General features: G+C 39.3%; 1 protein-coding gene across 1 annotated transcript in view; it reads right to left on the reverse strand.

The window, feature by feature from the left end:
• Positions 1–18,273, reverse strand: part of PTCH1 (patched 1) — a 76,142-nt gene that overhangs the window by 1,579 nt on the left and 56,290 nt on the right. The window contains exons 16-23 of the mRNA XM_030567133.1: positions 17,567–17,709; positions 14,760–14,943; positions 12,893–13,173; positions 11,198–11,335; positions 7,496–7,638; positions 4,424–4,523; positions 2,976–3,230; positions 1,310–1,841 (exon numbers count right to left, since the gene is read on the reverse strand). Of these exons, the coding sequence (XP_030422993.1) occupies positions 1,311–1,841; positions 2,976–3,230; positions 4,424–4,523; positions 7,496–7,638; positions 11,198–11,335; positions 12,893–13,173; positions 14,760–14,943; positions 17,567–17,709 (1,775 nt within the window). The 3' untranslated portion in view covers position 1,310. The remainder of the gene's footprint in view (positions 1–1,309; positions 1,842–2,975; positions 3,231–4,423; positions 4,524–7,495; positions 7,639–11,197; positions 11,336–12,892; positions 13,174–14,759; positions 14,944–17,566; positions 17,710–18,273) is intronic.

The raw sequence follows: 18,273 nt of genomic DNA on the forward strand, positions 1-18,273 counted from the left end.
GAAAGTGACCTCCTCCAAAACTATTTTGTTTTGTTTTGGGGGGTGGCAGAACCCCAAAAAAATTCACAGAAAATTTTGAATGAAATTAAACATTTTTACTTCTTTCAAAAATGTTTTCTGAAATACACTGAGTCTTTTGATCACCTCTAATTTTTACATCTTTCTTTTATCACCTCAAAGCCGTTAGTGGTGGGGGACAGTTTACCTTCATTTTCATTTTATGGGTTAAATCCTCAAGGGTCAGGAATTATCTCTGACAAACCTAAGGAGCATCCACAGAGCAACTCAGTGATAGTTACCACAGATCAAAGGCTATAACAGTGGCAGCTGCACTCCACCCATATAGGGAGATTTGTTCAGAACCCACTGGACATGCCCACATACACAAAACTCCACTTCAGGAGGCCATGGACCGAGCCCACTTAAAGCAGCATTGTGCAGGAATGTGTGTAATCACCATACAAATACTTTCTTCAGCCTGCCCTGCACTGTGCAGCAGAACCATGGAAGTTCTGATTCACCAGGGAATTTGGCTAAGTAGTTTATATTCTTTTTACTACATTATATTCACGGGTCATTTTCTTTTGAATGTAAGTAACTGGTGGTTTTACTCCTTCCCAACAAACGTCGTTTTGTGTCAGATTTTAGGAGGCAGCCTGTTTGAATGATCTGAGCATAGGACTGGGTACCAGGAAATCCAGGTTCTGACTTCTGTTCCATGGCCTTGGACAAGTCAGACAATGAGTATATCTATGCTGCAATTGGGAGGTGAACTGCAGTGTGTGTTGGCATAAGCAAGCTAGCTTTGAGCTAACCAGCTCATAAAAATAGCAGTGTAGCTGCTGTGGCACAGGCTAGCCCCATTAGTACCTAACCAGCATCCTGGGTGGGATTGTACTTGAATGGCTAGCTCATAGTGCTGCCTGTGCCACTGTGGCTAGAATGCTATTTTTAGCAAGCCAATTTGATCAAAGCTAGCTCCGGTATGCCTGTGTGTACTGCAATCACACTTCCTGCTTGCACCCTGGACATATCCAATTTTCTGCTTCAGCTTCCCCACCTGAAAAATTGGGATATTACTATTTACTTGAATACTTGTGCAGAACTCTGAAGATGTCAAGGGCTAAGTATTGTTGTTTCATCCAAGCTAATTTTCTAATGCAAAATGCACCGATATTTATGGGTGGAAAATCCCAGTCATTGCTGCCCAGAGGGTAAAGCAGCTGGGAGGAAAGATACTTTAGGAAAGTCTTGTCTTTTCCCTCCCCGCCCCCCACCTTCCCATTGTCTGGGAAGGACAAAAATGTACCTTAATCTGAGCTGCTGCCATTTGTCCTTTCTTCACATTCAACATCTTGCAGTTCTATTACTTCTACTTTAGAGTTTCTCCTCTCACACCGTACATTAAAAGGCACATGGGGGTCCTCAAATGTTCCATGGTCAGTTTCATAGTATCCTTCGTAAGATGGAAAGCCTCCTCCATGAGAGTTATGGCTGTGCACAGCAGGGTGTACAGCAACAGTAACTGAAGCGGAGGCAGTCACAGTAGTGATAGGCTGGCAGTATGCTGGTACTGAAGTACCCATGGCAGTGAATGCTGGGCTTCTAATGTTATGAGAGTAAGCCCTGTGGCCCGAGCGGTCCCTATTGCTAGGTCCAGAATGCCCTTCAGTAGAAATTTCAAAAGCGTCCCTGCGCGGCCTGTAAGGGGGCGGTCGTAGTCCTTCCCTCAGTTCTCGTCTAGGTTGCCTGTTATGATGCCATGTCTGCTGGGACCCGGCTTCTGGGTTAGACTGTAATTTTGGACTTGGCTGATGACATCTTGTCTCTGGCTGAACCACCTGGAAATGAAATGAAATATGTGGTTAAATTTCTGCCCTAAAGCATGTAAACAAAAGTTACACATGGTACAGCCCTGAAGTGTACTGTCTTGGACTAATTCTAGAAGTGAAGCATTCTGGAGTCTTATTTGTGCCTTTTTCAAAGACAGTTCTCTTCTAAAATTGTTACAAGCTGCTGGGAAGTACAACTTTGCAGATAAACACAGGACTGTCATTGAAAGCATTATGTATACCTCCCACATACTGCTCAGTCTTTTGAAAGGGTAAATAGCAAGCACTACAACTTAAGTGGTTCAATAACCAAAATTGCTGGGCTTTGGCAAAGACTCTCTTCCAGCTGGGGTACATACACAGGATGTTAGTGGGATGGTTTGTATAGATTGCAGGAATCTGGTTTCTGGATCTCTGTAAAAAGCGTGAAGCACAGCGGCCACATCAGTCAATAAACCGTGACCAACTTCAAATGTGGCTCTGGTTGTACCTATTTTTAGGCCTCTGCTGAACAAAAACAGACTCACATTGCAGCTCAGCGTGCAGCATCCTGGGGGGTAGGAGACGGAGCTTTTTAGTTTATCTTTGAAAGGAAAGTTATGCTGGCCCAGTGGCTTAGGGCTTGGGCACTGTGATGAGATACAGCAGACCCAAGGTTTGGAGAAACTGTGAGACACTCTTTCCCTGGTCTGCACCAGACCATATCCTCTAAAATGTATTACTGGAAGAGAAATATAGTATGAAGATAGCCCACGTTGCTCTGGGTGTCTCTGGTTCACATGGCTCTGGCTGGAGCCACATTTATTCCAGAGTCTCTTCCCTTCTCTTTCACAGAGGTCATCTGGAACAGTTGTCAAAGGACCTGCCAGTCCTGCACTTCCAGCTCAAGTCAGTATGCTGCAAAGGCATTTACTGATGAAAATGCACTGTGCTTTGATACCACCATTTTATCTGAATTTCCTTCCTAAATGAAGGGGTGAAAAAGCCTGTGCATCCATCATCTGGAAGTACACTTAAGTTTCGGCCAGTTGCAGCCAGAAGAACAAAGCAAAAAAAAGTCAGAAATATAAACATTGCTATACAAACTGAAAAAGACAAAGTCTCCCAAAAAGCCAAAACAAAACCAACATGTGGGTTACTTACAGTAGATCTGGCAAAGACAGGATTCTCAGTTGCTTCCACTATTACTTGGTGGACTGGTGCACCAGAACTCTGAGTGGCCTCGTACTGATGGAGTTCCTCACTGATTCCTGACACTGTAGTCTGAGAACTGTACTCAGAATCAGATGAATCTGATCCATTATTTGTGTGTCCAGGTGGCAGTGCAAACCTCACGATGCCAGGGGCAGGCTCAGGAGATGGCGTAGGCAATCTGTTCCGTCCGTTAGCTGGAGAAACCTAATAATGACAATTGAAACCCCTTATAATTACTAACATTCAACAAAAATGTTCTTCACCAAACTACTTCTAATCTTCTCACCAAAACCATTTTGTTATTTATTATTTGCTACATTCTCTGCTACTGTGCACAGTGCTGTACCAAAAAGAAAAAGACACGATCCCTATATGTGGATTTGAACATAATTACCTATATTCCTGTCAATGTCTGGGTGTGTAAGTGTGTATAATGCACATATTTCTTGGTATGTCATTAAAAGAGTAATTCCATGGATATGTATAGTGTGTATCTATTAAAAAATATGATTCTTTGTATGTACATAGACAGATGGATACACACAAGTACTCTATGTGTGTGAGTTATATATACACACACACACACACGCTCCTCCATATCTATATCTCCACACACACGACACACACATAAAGTTACTCTCTTTTAATAACTCTAGAGAAAACTCAATGATCATGCCTTAGAGGGGTAACTGTGATACACTCAATGAGCTATCAAGTGGAAGTTTGAAGGCTATGAATGCTCTCTTTTTGGACTAGCACTGGACCGTTTAAGGCCCTGATCCTGCAAATGGATCAACTGCATGGACCCTTACAGCAATCCAGGATCTCACTAAAGCCAACAGGATACCACGAGAGTGTATTTGTTGATAAGGGAGGATCCTTCTGCAGACTTGTGGCCTAAGGCAGTGGTTCTCCAGCTGTGGTCTGTGGACCACCACTGGTGTGGGGAGCCCTTCCTGGTGGTCTGCTGAGTTAAATATTTTGAGAATGAAGCAATGGAGGGGCTGGAGTGCTAAGAGGAAATACAGATCTACAAAAGGAGCGTTCTTTCACAAAATGGCCTGTAAAATGAAGAAGTTGAGGAAATCCCTGCTCCTAGGGCATAGCTAATACATGAAATTCTGCTTAAAAATAAAGCTAATTAAAAATCATGCATTTGTATCTAAATCAAAGGGACAACTTCCAGCCCACTGGTTATTACACAAGACACCTTCCGATTATTAATCAAGAATATCAAATTAAGAAAAGAAACCACATTTAATATATTTTTAAAAATAAAACAAAAAAAGAGCGAGCAACAAATAAAAATCAGAATTACAAAGTGAATAATAGGTTTCTAGGAAAGAAAGAAAAAAAGGACACATTAATTTCTTCTGCTCATAAATGTCACTACTGACCTCAGGATATGGTCCAAAGAATGAAAGAAGAACTGGAAGCAGCACCAATCCATTTAAAACTCCCAGAATGGTTAAAATAGCCAAAACGGCAAAGAAATACCTGAAATATTGTTTAAAAGAGGGAGAAAAGGGCCATGAATACTGTTAGGAATATAGAAGATTGCATACTACTCCCAAAAATAATTTAACTTTTAAAAAGAAAAATATGCTAATACAAGTCTCAGAAACTTTAAAAGTATTGTACAAAATCATGACTTTTTATTAAAAAATGTATTAATTTATTTATTACCTTTTGGATTACAGAAGCTACATTCCACAACCCAAAGTGTTAGTTGATAAAGGAAAGAAAAAAATGAGTTTGTTAATTTACCAAAATCTTGTGGCATGTAATGTTATTTATAAATGTGTTACACAAACACAAAAATATGGAATGTGAACTGAATGGCTGAATGGATTGAAAGCACAAATACAATGAAAAGGGGCCCCCATTAGTGAAAACCCAGCAGAAGCAAACAAATGAAGTGAAGGGTGTAGAATTTAAACAATTTAGCCTAGAAGGAAAAGAAGCCCACTTCTCCCAGCAGCTAATCCACTGTGAAATGCTTCTGCAACTAACAGTGGAATCTCTAATTAAATCTCTAGTGTATCAGGTAAGGCTTTCCCTTGCCGTTCATTAATCACAACTTTCCGCCTAGAATTCTGTGAGTTCCAGTTTTACCAAATAGCTCAAATTGCAACCTTTTTAGAACACAGGAACCAGCTTTCTGCCAAGAAAATGCTGCCCATTCTGTAGTAAGCTTCAGCATTGTACTGAGTAAGAGCACTCCACAATGGCAGAGCTACATTGCAGGCTAATCTTTTGTTGAACAATTTAGCATCTCTGAATACTCTTGTTTTGCGTCAGCCAATTCAAACATAAAGGCTGAAGTACTATGGAGGACGAGGAAAGTGCACAAGTGGTTGTCCTTTCCCACCATTGAGGGCTAAGGTCTGGGATCCTTCATGAATACCAAGGTAAACCTGTCAGTAAAAGGGAAGCCTTACTAGTTGGTATTCGGCGCAGCTGGAGTTCAGACTAAACTCAAGGCTGCGTTGTAACTAATGATTTCAAAGGCTCAGTCCTGGACAAATTTTTGGACAAATTTTTGGAGGGTCAGGGTGCAGGAGGAAAAGTAGGGGCAAGTTTCCTAATAACAGCGCCACAGTTGATAACATTGTTTAGTAGGCGACAAACTTTATTGCCTATGTTTCCACATCTGATCAAATATATCAGATTCCTGTAAAACTACAAATATCCTGCTATTGTAAACATTCTGGATTTTTTGATCTGCATTAGCAAAATCAAGGAACCAATCTCCTTCACTAATATAAACTACCAGAACTTCATGCTGGGACATGTATCAACAACAGGCATTAAAACACATTTGCATCTCATCCATCTAACACTAGAATAAACAGGCTGATTACAAGTCTGGCCACTTAGCATATACAATGTCTGTTAATTTACTTAATCTTCCTAAACACATTGATGGGCTACACTATCCCTTTCTGGAAGTTTGGAGTCTTCTTCACTCGCTGTAACAATGCTTCAGATTTGCACATTTATTTTACATCTGTCTTAGAAAACCAAGGGGAACTGAAGCCAGATTTTGCTAGAAAAAAAGAAACTGATGGGCAAAGACAAAGTTAAACAACAAAAGTTTAAAATATGAAAGGCTCATTTTATTTGTTAAGCAAATATCAAATCCAAATTTGGAATCAAACAAGACTACATGCTGCCATTTACTATGTAATGAAAATGTGCACACTATCTGTCGTAATACTCTACATATTGCACACATAAGCAAACATGCTACTGTGGATTTCATTCAATCTGCAGGAAAAGCCCAAACCTACAAAGTGCTCAGCACGTTATAGGAGCAGGCCCTAACTGAATAGTTCTGCCTCAATACCTCACCACCAACAAAAACTGAGCCACACAGAAGACTTGGTGGAAGTTGCATTTAAGGGTACATAGTGTGTAGTTATGAAGACCATGAAGCTATAATCTATGCAATTCTTGTTAGGCAAGGATATAACCTTCCTTTCCCTGTCTTCTCCAAATCTCTCTCTCTCACACACACATACTCACACACACACAGCTAAAACTCAGTAGTTAGTCTCTCAGTCAAAGCCTTGACATTTTTTTTTGTTAGATGACCTGATTAAGTTTACATCTATTTATCGAGCTCACTTCAGTCTGAGCAGCCCAGTCATCTATCAGACCATGAATGTTTGGGCCAGCATTACTCCATTCCTGCTTTTTTTGGGGGCCATAGTCTGCCACAAAGAACCAGTGTTACTTCTAAGATTAGCCATTCTGCAGAGCTCCACAGGTTGTTTGGAATAGAATAGGATCCATTTCATTGCATTTCTCAAATTCCCTTCAAAACAAAACCTTGCTCTCCTCTCATACTTGACAAATTCACATTCTTAATTAAATTCACAAGAAACAGCCTGCCTTTAGCCATAAACAGGTCCTCAGGCTTTGCTTTACAAATTTTAATACAAACGTCTATGTTCATGCTTATGGTTTCCTACATCCCAAACAGGGCTTCAATTTTGTTGTCAGTTAAAACCTGCTTCAAACTTCATACAGGGATAACAGGGGAGGGGGAGGGTAAAGAGAGTGTCAGTTTCAGGATGTTTATAGTTTCTCTTGTCCCTTCCCCACAAAATGCTGTACATATGAAAAGTCTGGGTTAGAGGTCAAATCCAGCTAACCACTGGACAATACTAGGTATTTGGAGCTAACTTATTTCGGAACTGAGCAAACGAGGCAATAGAGGACCCCTTTTGTTTCATTTTAGGCTGGGAGTCTAATTTTCCTGGAACTTAATCCAGTATCAGCAAAGGAAGTATTATTGCAACTAGCATGTAACAAGGAGTTAATAAAGCAGAGGTAAAGCAGGACCATGATGTAAGCATGCACAGTAGTAAAACAGCAGATACACTGAAATGACCAAACATCAAGAGTGTACACATTTAAAAAAAAAAAAAGAAAAAGAAAAAAAAATTCAAGAGATGCTTTACCTGACAATAAAATCAAACTCGGACCCTGCAAGCATTAACACGCCAAGCAGAGTAGATACAGCTCCATCTAATACTGGTGCAAACATGTGTTCCAATGCAAGGGCAGCCCTGCGGTTCTTGTCTCCTATGGCGGTTAAAAATGCCTGTATAAAATAAACGCCATGTCATCATTTCTTTGTACACAACCTTTTAAAACTCTCAGCCTTTCCCAAAGCACGCACGTTTCCTCCCCTAACCCCAGCTAATTACTCCAATTTACAGTTTATTAAAATATCTTTGTGGCTGCCTAGAGTTCAAGACAAGGTCTGAATCTGCAGTCATTGTATACAGCTGCTACTGAAGTCATGGGAGTGGAGTGAGGATTGATTGCAGAGTCAGGGCCACAGCAATAATTTTCTGAAACAACTCCTGGCCCACCTCATAAGGATTTTAGTTTGTTGCTCTGTTTGCCTGTTCCCACCCACAAAGGATTTGTTTAATTTTAAACGAACTTCTCATGTAAAAATTGTAAGTCTACTCTTGAAGTTCTTACCTGGGCAAAACTCCCACTGATGTCATGGGAATTCTATGGTAGCAGGGACCACATGACTTGAATTATTATTTGTTGTGGACTTGGACGTGATCCTGCAACCTTTACTCATATGCATAGTCACACTGAGTTCAGCATCCTATTAATGGGCCATATCTTTCTGACACTTTTTAAGCAGAATTCTCCACTGATGTCAGGGATCTCTCCATGTGGGCACAGGACCGCATGCTAGCAGATCTTTATGCACAATCAGCCCCTAACTAAATGAGATGAGCAGGATTTGACCCAAAGTATTCAGTGGGTTTTCTCATATAAACAAGCACTGCAAGACTGCGTTCTACTTATTCTGTATAGTTATGTTCCATTTTATGCAAATATATTTACAATTTTTACTACTTCAAAACCAAACAACTATAAATCTGTCTCAGGGTTTTATCCCGCTGCTCATCACTATAGTATTTGAGCACTGATGTAATTTATAGAGAATCTATCCTCCTTCCCATGACTCCTGAGTAAGCAATTCACAGCATATAACATAGTTCAGTACTCAAGATTTATAAGAATAACAGTGAACCATGGAAAACTAATGTACCCAGGGTTAGCACATTTTATATATACATGCTCAGCTATGGATAACAAATGATTTCCATACACAGCACAGCACATGAGCTGATGTGTACTGGACGACCCACATGAGTCAGGGCTGTGGGATCAGACCCATAACATAGTAACAAAATATATGCACTGCACATGGATAGGTGTGAATTTAAAGGATACATAATACAATGAGTGTAGTGTTGATGCGGAATTTATTTGGAGGAATTTTAAAAAAAATGAGGTCACAGCTCACAATTGGCAGAGAAAAACTGAGCCATGGGTGGATTGTGAATTTGTTTTAAACAACTACAATTAAATCTTGTATCAACACTATAAGCATTGCATATTTTGTTTATACAACACTGGTGGGGTTATTTATATTCGGTTAGTTCTATGAATGCATTAGCCAGCAGTGCTGCTATAGTTTAACATCTATTAGGTGCTTTCATTGTAAAACCCATTTTTGAAGGGTTTTATTTCCAATGTCAGTGTATGGGAAAGAAGTGGTTTTAAGTTTGCTGGGGACTGAAACTTTACCCACATGTGATTTTATTTAGGTAAAAACATGACATAAATTAGTTTGGTTTCTCTCTCCACTTAGAACTGACAGCCAAGTGTTTTATAATTTTGTGTCACAATTTTTATTTATTTATTTCAAATTTGTCATTTGTTTCCCCATAACATGCACCAGGTCTCTGAAACACTCACCATCCCACCACAAGCCTTAACAGGCTGCTTTATCTCAACAAGTCTAAATATGCTTCCAGCAGCCTGTCCCTTTCTCCTCATATTACCCCTCCATTCACAAGGACCTCTTAAATCTACTCCCTCCACCCGCCCCTGCCCCTCCCCACTCCACTTAAAACTGAGGGCACCCCACAGTTCACTGCCATTGTGCACCTCAGCCTTCTGCACCCCTAACATGCTTCTGAGTTTCCAATCCTCAAAATTCCCCTCTGGTCCCTGATGCCTTCTCACTCCCCCAGCAATGCCCTCAGCAGTTTGCATCTCCCCAACGCAAGGTTTTCTTCTGTAGTCATGGACCACATCTAATCCCCACTTGCTCTCTCTCCAGTCTACTTCTCTTCCCCCTCTAATTCTTTGAACCTACTCGATTCTGATGGTACTTTTGAAAAACAAAAATATTAATGAATAGGTATAACCCTTCCTACAATAATTAAACTGGCCTGTCCAGACTGATCCCTTTCTATTCTCTATAGTATTGTTTCTCTCCATATGGATAGCGATTCTTAAATAATCTTCCCCTGAAAAATGTATGGGAATGACCCTGTGCTAAGTGTATAAAGAGCCCTCTCTGTCTCCAACATTGGGAGTTGTGAAAACCAACTACTGTTGAGAATGTGTGGGCCTTAAAAAAATCATCAGACACTGAGAATTAATTTAAATCACATGTAATTTTGGAAATTAGCATATAAACTTTTAAAATCCCACATTTTCCAAATTCTAAGAAAAAAAACTGATGCTATTTTCAGCATTTCAGTTTGCAAACAAGTTGTTTAATCAAAAGTTAGGGGTATGTGTTCAGAAAATGAGGCTTAAAATGGAAGTCTACATGCAACTCTAATAATAGAAATATCAACATTTCCATAACAAACCAAAATTTTCAAACTTGAACACCAAAAATTAGGCCCTGTATTCCATATTTAGATACCTAAATAAATGGCCTGACTTTCAATGGTGCCAGCTCTCATTGGCTTAAACAGGAGCTGCAGTTGCTTAGCACTTTAGAACATCAGGCCACTAGTTTATGTGCCTACATTTAGGAACCCAATTTGAAAATGTTTCCAACGGTGTTTATACATTCTCTCTCTCTCTGTGTTTTTTCTGCATTACTCTTCAGTCAATCAATGGGAATTCTGCTTCCCTATGGACTGCAGGACTGGGACCATTACTAACAACTAATATGTTCTGAAAGAAAGACACCTAATGGGAGATTTCAAAGGCAAGCGCCCAACTACCATCTAATATTTATGGGAATGCGTGCCTAACAACATTCCTGCCTAGGAAAATCTTCCCCAAAGTATTAAATTGCCATAATAGGCAGCAACTAGACACAACAGGGAGTGCACAGTTATGAATTGTTATAAGCAATAACAGCACTTAGAGACAATTGCAGCACTTAGAGACAAAAGAAAGGCCCAAGATAGTGGTAGTATCTCAACTGACAGAGTGTGAAGGTCTTAATAGACCTTAACAGTTCTGCTTAGTACACATATTGATACGGATCATAGAAATACCTACCACATATTAACTGGAGACCTGTAAAGTCATATTTAAAAGCACTTAAACGTGCATTGTTGAATCCAGTCTTATTTCATGCATCATTGACTTAACAGATGGTAAGCATTCTTTCAAATCAATTATAGTCTATCAGGCAACAATCTAACTGGCACACTAACCCTTGTGCAGTGTTTGAGCTTGGTTGTCTTTTGAGAATCAGATCACTCATTTGGATGCCTAACTATGGATTTAGGAGCCTAACTGCAGGCTCCCTTTTTAAAAAATCTTGGAGAGATTTTTCAAATACGTTAAAAGTTCTGCCTAATTTTACATACCAAAGCAACATGAACAGTGAATTCCACTCCTATGCCAACAGAAGCAATCAGGATGACCACAGGCACAGCACTCAGCTTTATTCCAATTAGACCCATCATGCCAAACAGCTCGACAGTCATCAGAGCCAGCACCACCACCTAAATGATTTCAAACTGCTGTTAGTAACTTCTTATACTCTATATAAATGAAGGAAAGGACTTTCAAAACAATGTGGGACTAGCAAATGCAACCCTCACAGCACTCTTTCTCTCACTTTCCAAAGGCAAGCTATTTTTCCTTATTTCATTGAGTTCAATGGCAATGACCTGAAAAGAGTCAGTTTAAATTATTCCCTCGGGATCCAGTGGGCAGAGCAACCATCAATTTTCCATTGGTTACCTCTTGTCAATACTATCTAAAACATAATTTATTAGTCCTCCCTATCCCCATCCATCAGAATATAACTTTTCTGGTTTTTTAACCCATTTCCCCAACAATAATCTCAAAAATTAAAGGAAGGCAGAAGTAGAAAAGCAACTTTTAAACAGCTGGTTCTTTCTGCAGAATTCATGGAGTAAGTGAAGATGACTCAAGGGCAGGTTTAAAGCCCGGAAGAAAGTGAATGCTATAATCAGCTGATGAGTGTCAGGTTACAGAGAGTCTCTTGGCTTTGAAGAAACTTACAGGGATTGGCCTGGACAAAGCAAACAGTTAAATCTAAGGGAAAGCTTTTATTTTCTTTCATCTATCTTGTAAAAAAAATGTAGAGAGGTGGGGGAAATCTGTGGAGTAGATTTAAAAAAGTTTCTGGAGCCAACAAAAAAAAAATACACATTTTTAAAAGAGATGGAGGACTCTAAAATAAACCCCCTTTCCCAAGAAAAAATGTAAGTGCTACAATAAATGATTTTATAAGCTAATGAATCATGAATGATAACATAAATTGTTTGATTGAGTGCTATGAAAAATATTCTAGACTAAACATTTACCTTTTAACATACCTGTTGCACAAATGTACAGTACAAAAACTAGTGACTGCTCTGTGCTTTTCTACTTCTGGTATTTTATAAGCTATACAATAGTTTATGGAATTTAAACACAGGAACATCATAATTCAATTTAACATGAATGTTTATTACAAGGAATTCATGAAGGAGTATTCTGTATCATTTATAATTTTACTGCTCTTTCTCCTTAAAGACATACTTACACTCCTTTTTCAGTGTGTATTATACAACTGTTCACCAACGCATACTTCCTTCTTATCCTTCTGAGATTCACATCCAGAAGTTAGTACAGTAATTTACTGTTTATGGGCAAGATGTGGAAATAAGAAAACTGCCATGAAAAATAATTTTGTTTGATTTAAAAAATCTTGGATGCAGGGAATGTAGAATTTTTTAAAAGCTACTTAAAAATTCCAGTTTTCCTCCGTGCTTCATTGCTCATGTTCATGAGTATCTGAGCAGGGGCAAAAGTTTAGTTATGTTTATAAGAAAGGTTTATAGCTACTAAAGCGTGGTCAAAAGATTAAGGTTATTAAGGGTTATACCTTTACCATGAACCCTACCCCCTCAAGTTGAATAAATATACCATGAATGATGCAATATATATATTCCACCAGAGGCCCAGACATAAACAAAACCTTTCTGACTGCAGCAAGAGCTAGGCTGAAAGGAATTTGCCTTTAACAAAGAACCTTATAATAAACTTACAATGATCCCAGCCGTCCAGGGGTTCAGGAGAAAGAGGGCACACACCAGAAATGTGCAAGCCAGAACGACGCTAATAGACAAGAGAAGCCAGTGACGAAGCCCAATGTACTGTTCCCAAAAAAGAAATGGGTATCCATTTGGGTAGCTGGGGACGCCAAGGCTGGTGTAATTGTTACAGATAGCTCTCACTTTCTCAATAGCTTCCACAAAGTCAGCAGTTTCACGCAATCCATTGAGGTAGAAAGGAAACTGAGCATATTCAATGGGCTCAGCTGCTGGAACTAAGAGAAAGATTATAATGTTTAAATACAGATTGTAGAAGAAGAAAAAACAACTGCAGAGAAATAAATATGATTAAAGCACTTTGTTTTCGGCAAAAAAGTGTTAAATTTGAGTCAAAACTACTTTGTTTAAACTCCAGAACTTCTGTGGCAACTTGATAAACTCTAATCACAACCGATGACTATATTTCACACCTGGCAGTGTAATTCAATTATTACACTGTACATCATACTCAAGACCAGCTTGATGATATTATTTAATGTAAATGGATATCCAATATTATATATATGAATTACTGTGGCACCTATCACTTTATTATCTGTCCATAGTACTCTGTATGTAATGTAAAATAAACAAAAGGGCAACCTTCTCAAACACTTCTCCCTATATTTTAAATATTTTGTTTGAAAAAAGATTAGTTTCAAATAAAATGTTACTCCAGTTTTATGCTGGTATAACTCCTGTGAAGTCAACATATCTTTATCTAAAATCAGTGGAATTAAACTGGTTCTAAACTAGATTTATGCAGTGGTCAATCAGGCCTTTCTACTTTGTAATTCTTCAGTTGCTATTTTAAAACCACTATCCATACAAAAAGTAAAAAAAAAAACCTTAACAGTAATGGCTTATTGAGGAAATACATAACATTTTATCCTTTAATGATCTGAGAAACTTACATTTTCCATGCTTCTTTCTGAATGTAACGCTAAGTCTACTGTAATACCAAAAGAAAAAAAGAGTCTTCCACAACAAGCATTTAGTTACTGCCGCTGTGTGTTCCAGACCCTGCAGGGTCATTCAGTTGACTTGCTAAACATGATTTGCCCTATTATAATCTCAACTATAAATTTTCATTAAGACAAGACTTGGCTGACTGCCACAAAGCTCTAGGGTTCAGATACAGTGAAGCACAACTTGCTTGTTATCCAATCGCATTTCTAAGAGAACCATTCCTCTCCTTCCCCTTCCATTCCTCAGTAACCAACTAGCAATCCACCCAATAAATCCAGTGTAAAAGCAAAGAAAATCAACTCAGGATTACCATCATAATGTAAAAAGGTGAACAGGGGCAGGTGGAAAGGAAGGATGACACTCTCTTACACTGACTTCTCCACTACCCAAACAGCTCTAGCACAATACAGGTATGGGTGGCTTATATGAATGACCTAACTTGCCAAAAATTTCTTCCACACTAGGGTAACAAATTTAGGATAAACATGATATAATTTTCAATGACAAAACTCTGGAATGGCAAAGTCAAAATGTTATGCATGCTGAAGGTTTCCCTTGCATACAAAATTAACAAGCAGTGTTAAAAAGAAAGGTCTAATGCAAGTTTTAGAGCTTAGATATAAACTATTATACAACTAATTATTCAACATGATAAAGTCTTGCAGTGGTACCACATTATACTATATTACACAACTGCATCTGTCTCCCAAGGTTTTAAAGTAACACAATATATTGTTCTGTTTATGCTTTTGAGACCTGTACAGTGTCAAGTAACTAGAGAGTTACTGGGCCTTTAAGGAAGGAGTGAGGCACTTATATAAACTATAAGACATTAAGATTAAATGTTACTTACTTCTCAGCCTTGTTTCTGGCATATAGTCTGCCTTGTCATGGACCCATTCTGGACGGTGAGGCCGGATGTTGGCTTGAGAGGCAGCGTAGGCCACGGGGTCATTGCTAACCCAGGCTGTCAGGTAGATGTAGAAAGCATTTGGGTTAATGATTCCATCTGCATCCACCAGACGCTGTTTAGTCAACTGCAAAATGGGAAGATTAGAAGCCTTTCAGAAAGGAGTTTTGCTTTCAGAGCTCTTGCTGCAAAGCTTTAAAAAGACTGGAATATTCAACACACATACAGAATCATTTTTTGCGTGTGTGACTTCACATTAAGTGACTAAACAGACTATTGTTTGAGAGTGAGCAAATATCTAAATATCTGTATTGAATTTTAGAAAAGTGTTTTGTTTTATTTTGTGAAAAGCATATAATATTTATTATAAACATTAAACCAGCAGATGGTTCCAGAATAGACTGAACCAATTAAATGTGAATTCTAAGAGACTGTCTACCGCCAAGGGGGAAAAATGACCAAGTTGGAAAAACATATTTAAAGGAGAGAGAAAAAAAAATCTGGCAAGAGTCCCTATACACGTCTGTGTGCAGTTAACCTCTGTTGTTAACACTGAAGGAAATGCCACCCAGTAAATGGAGGAGAGCTATAAAAATAAAACAACATCTGTATAAATTTTGCTAACACTTGCCTCCTATGACCTATGTATTCAGAAAATGCCAAGCGCCAAGAAAGTAGACGAGTGCACTGTGCGGCTTGGGTCATTGTGGGCAAGTGTATTTGTGGGGTAAACAGCAGTGGTGCACTTCCAGGGTTTTGTAGCCAAATACTACCCAGCCAAAGGATGTCTTGGATGAAAAACATTATGATTTTTTTGTTTTGTTTAGTTTATTTTAAATTCTGGCCTGACTTCAGTTTCAGGTCTTTTTAATGAAATGAAAAACAACAGTGACAGCAAAAAAAAAAAAAAGCTGGATTCCAAAGATCTGGATTCAATTAATCCACAGGATATGCAACAACTATATGTCTTCAAGCTGTCTTTGGAATTGCACAGTACAGCTCACAGCCCCTGTGGGTGCACCACACTTTTCTCCCTCCCAGGCACAGGAAATTATATCAGCAGCTATGGTCCAATCACATTTGTTCCTTGATGTACCTGGTACATACTACCAAACAAAACTACTTGGGCATCTCACTTAAGTTTCCTCTTCAACTCCCCTCTTTTGCTTAATTCCTAACTCAACCCCCTGTCTGACTTGATAGCATGCTGCATGTTGCTGCAAAGCACTGTGTTTTATACACCATAGTAACTTTGAACAATGTACTCGGTAAATCTGTCACCTTTAATGCCAACAAAAAAAGGAAGACAATAAACAGAGCTGCTGGGAAGATCATTAGAGTGACTATTTTCTGCCTGAAAGTACAGAAAGTTAGCTATATTTCTGAGAGAAGAGAATGTAGGCTACTACTGTATTTTTTTTCTGAACCACCTTTCAAAAGTCTAATTTTAATATAAACAGTCAAAAACACCAGGCTTTGTCTTCCAAATGTGATCAGAATAAAAATCTGCAAATACAACTGTATGCTATTATGTACCATATAAAAAGGACCTCTGATGTGCCCAGGTTGCTTAATGAACTGAGAGTTTCAGTTCCAGTACTGCCTTTACATTTAGGGTACATCTGCAGTTGAGCTGAGAGGTTAATTCCCAGCTCATGTAGACGTACTCATGCTATCTCTGCTCAAGCTAGTGCACTAAAAATAGCAGTGTATCCAAGGTAGTTCAGACAGCAGCTTGGGCTAGCCACCCAAATATGTACCCAGGGAGTCACAGTGGTACATATTTGGGTGGCTAGCCCAGGCTCCTGCCCACAGTACTTTCTATTTTTAGCATGCTGGCTTAAGTACAGCTAGCGTGGGTATGTCTATGTGAGTTGGGAATCACACTTCCCAGCTCAAATGTCAATGTACCCTTAACTCATGATAGTGCAGGAGTACTACAGCTGGGGTTGCCAATTTTGGTTGGATGTATTCCTGGAGGTTTTATCAATGACATAATCTTTAATTAACGATTACTCTTTAATTCCTGGAGACTTCCGGACAATCCTGGAGGGCTGGCAGCTCTCACTATAGTACATGATGGCTGCAATACCCTTTCACCCACCCCTCCTAAAAAACGTCTCTTAAAAATGTGCATTTCCATTCAAATTGTTGGGAGCAAACTGAATAGTTGAGAATCTACATTTTAAGATTTCTATTCACCAGTCAAAAAAAAATAAAATAGAGGACGACCGTATATGACTGATTCTTCACATACTTTGGTGTAAATCAGGTGCAACTCCACTCAAGTCAATGGAGTTCAATCTGATGTAAAATTGGAGAAGAATCAGGCCATGCAAAGCTCAATCCTGCCTTTATATACAAGAATGTAGCTCCTATTGTGTTCAATGGGAACTAAGCTCATGCATTTAAGAGCAGAACTGGGCTAAAAAATATTAAGTAAGCACCATCTAGTATTTCATAAAGATAGACATTTGTGACAGTTACTTCTGAATATTACAGAATGCAGGCTCGATCCTGCAGTCTTACTCCCACGAGTAATCCCACTGAAGCAAGTGATGCTATTCATGTGTGTGTGATCTGCAGGATCAGCTTTATAAGTTCAACAGATACAATACAATACAAAAAAAAAAAACAAAACCCGTCCCCCGCCCCCAACAACTAAGTATTCCCCATTTCTTCTACAACTCCCACTAATTTGTGTATTTCCACATAAACAGGTATGGTCACAATGATGTACGGGACAGTACCTGACTGATGTCGATAGGCTTATCGCGGTTGCCTGTTTGCACCAGAAGTTTGTAGGCCAGAACAGCATCATCAGATCCATTTTTATAATTGTTGTATGTGATTTTCCCAGTTTCCCAGTCGCTGTCAAATGCATCTTGAAGACCTACGATGAATTGGGAAAGGGGGAGAGGAAAGATTAAATATGCAGATAAGAAACCATTCTTTAAACAAATTACAGTTGGGAGAAAAAAAAGTAATTACTCTTTTTACATATATACCTATTTTGGGCCAGCCTGTAGCCTCCCTAATGAAGCTTCAGGATGATGTAAACCCACCCCCAGTCTCATGCTCACTGCATGGCTGTATTAGGGCTCTCCCCACATTATGGCTGGAGTGTAGATGCACAGAGTCCAAGCTAAGGTCTGCTACGATCCCTCACCCTCTGTGAAGGGGGTGGAAAGAAGGAGCTGGCTAGCAGAGCTGAGCTAGTGAGAGACTGGGTAAGTAACCTGCACTCAGAACAGAGCTGCAGTAACCCACTGCTCCCAGGTAGGGTGACCAGATGTCCCGGTTTTATAGGGACAGTCCCGATTTTGGGGTCTTTTTCTTATATAGGCTCCTATTACTCCCCACCCCAGTCCTGATTTTTCACACTTGCTGTCTAGTCACCCTACTCCCAGGAGTCAGTGGGAGCAGGGAAAGGATTATAACTTGGGGTCACAATTGC

The sequence above is a fragment of the Gopherus evgoodei genome, chromosome 6 (assembly GCF_007399415.2).
Source record: "Gopherus evgoodei ecotype Sinaloan lineage chromosome 6, rGopEvg1_v1.p, whole genome shotgun sequence".
In the NCBI taxonomy this organism is placed as follows: domain Eukaryota; kingdom Metazoa; phylum Chordata; order Testudines; family Testudinidae; genus Gopherus; species Gopherus evgoodei.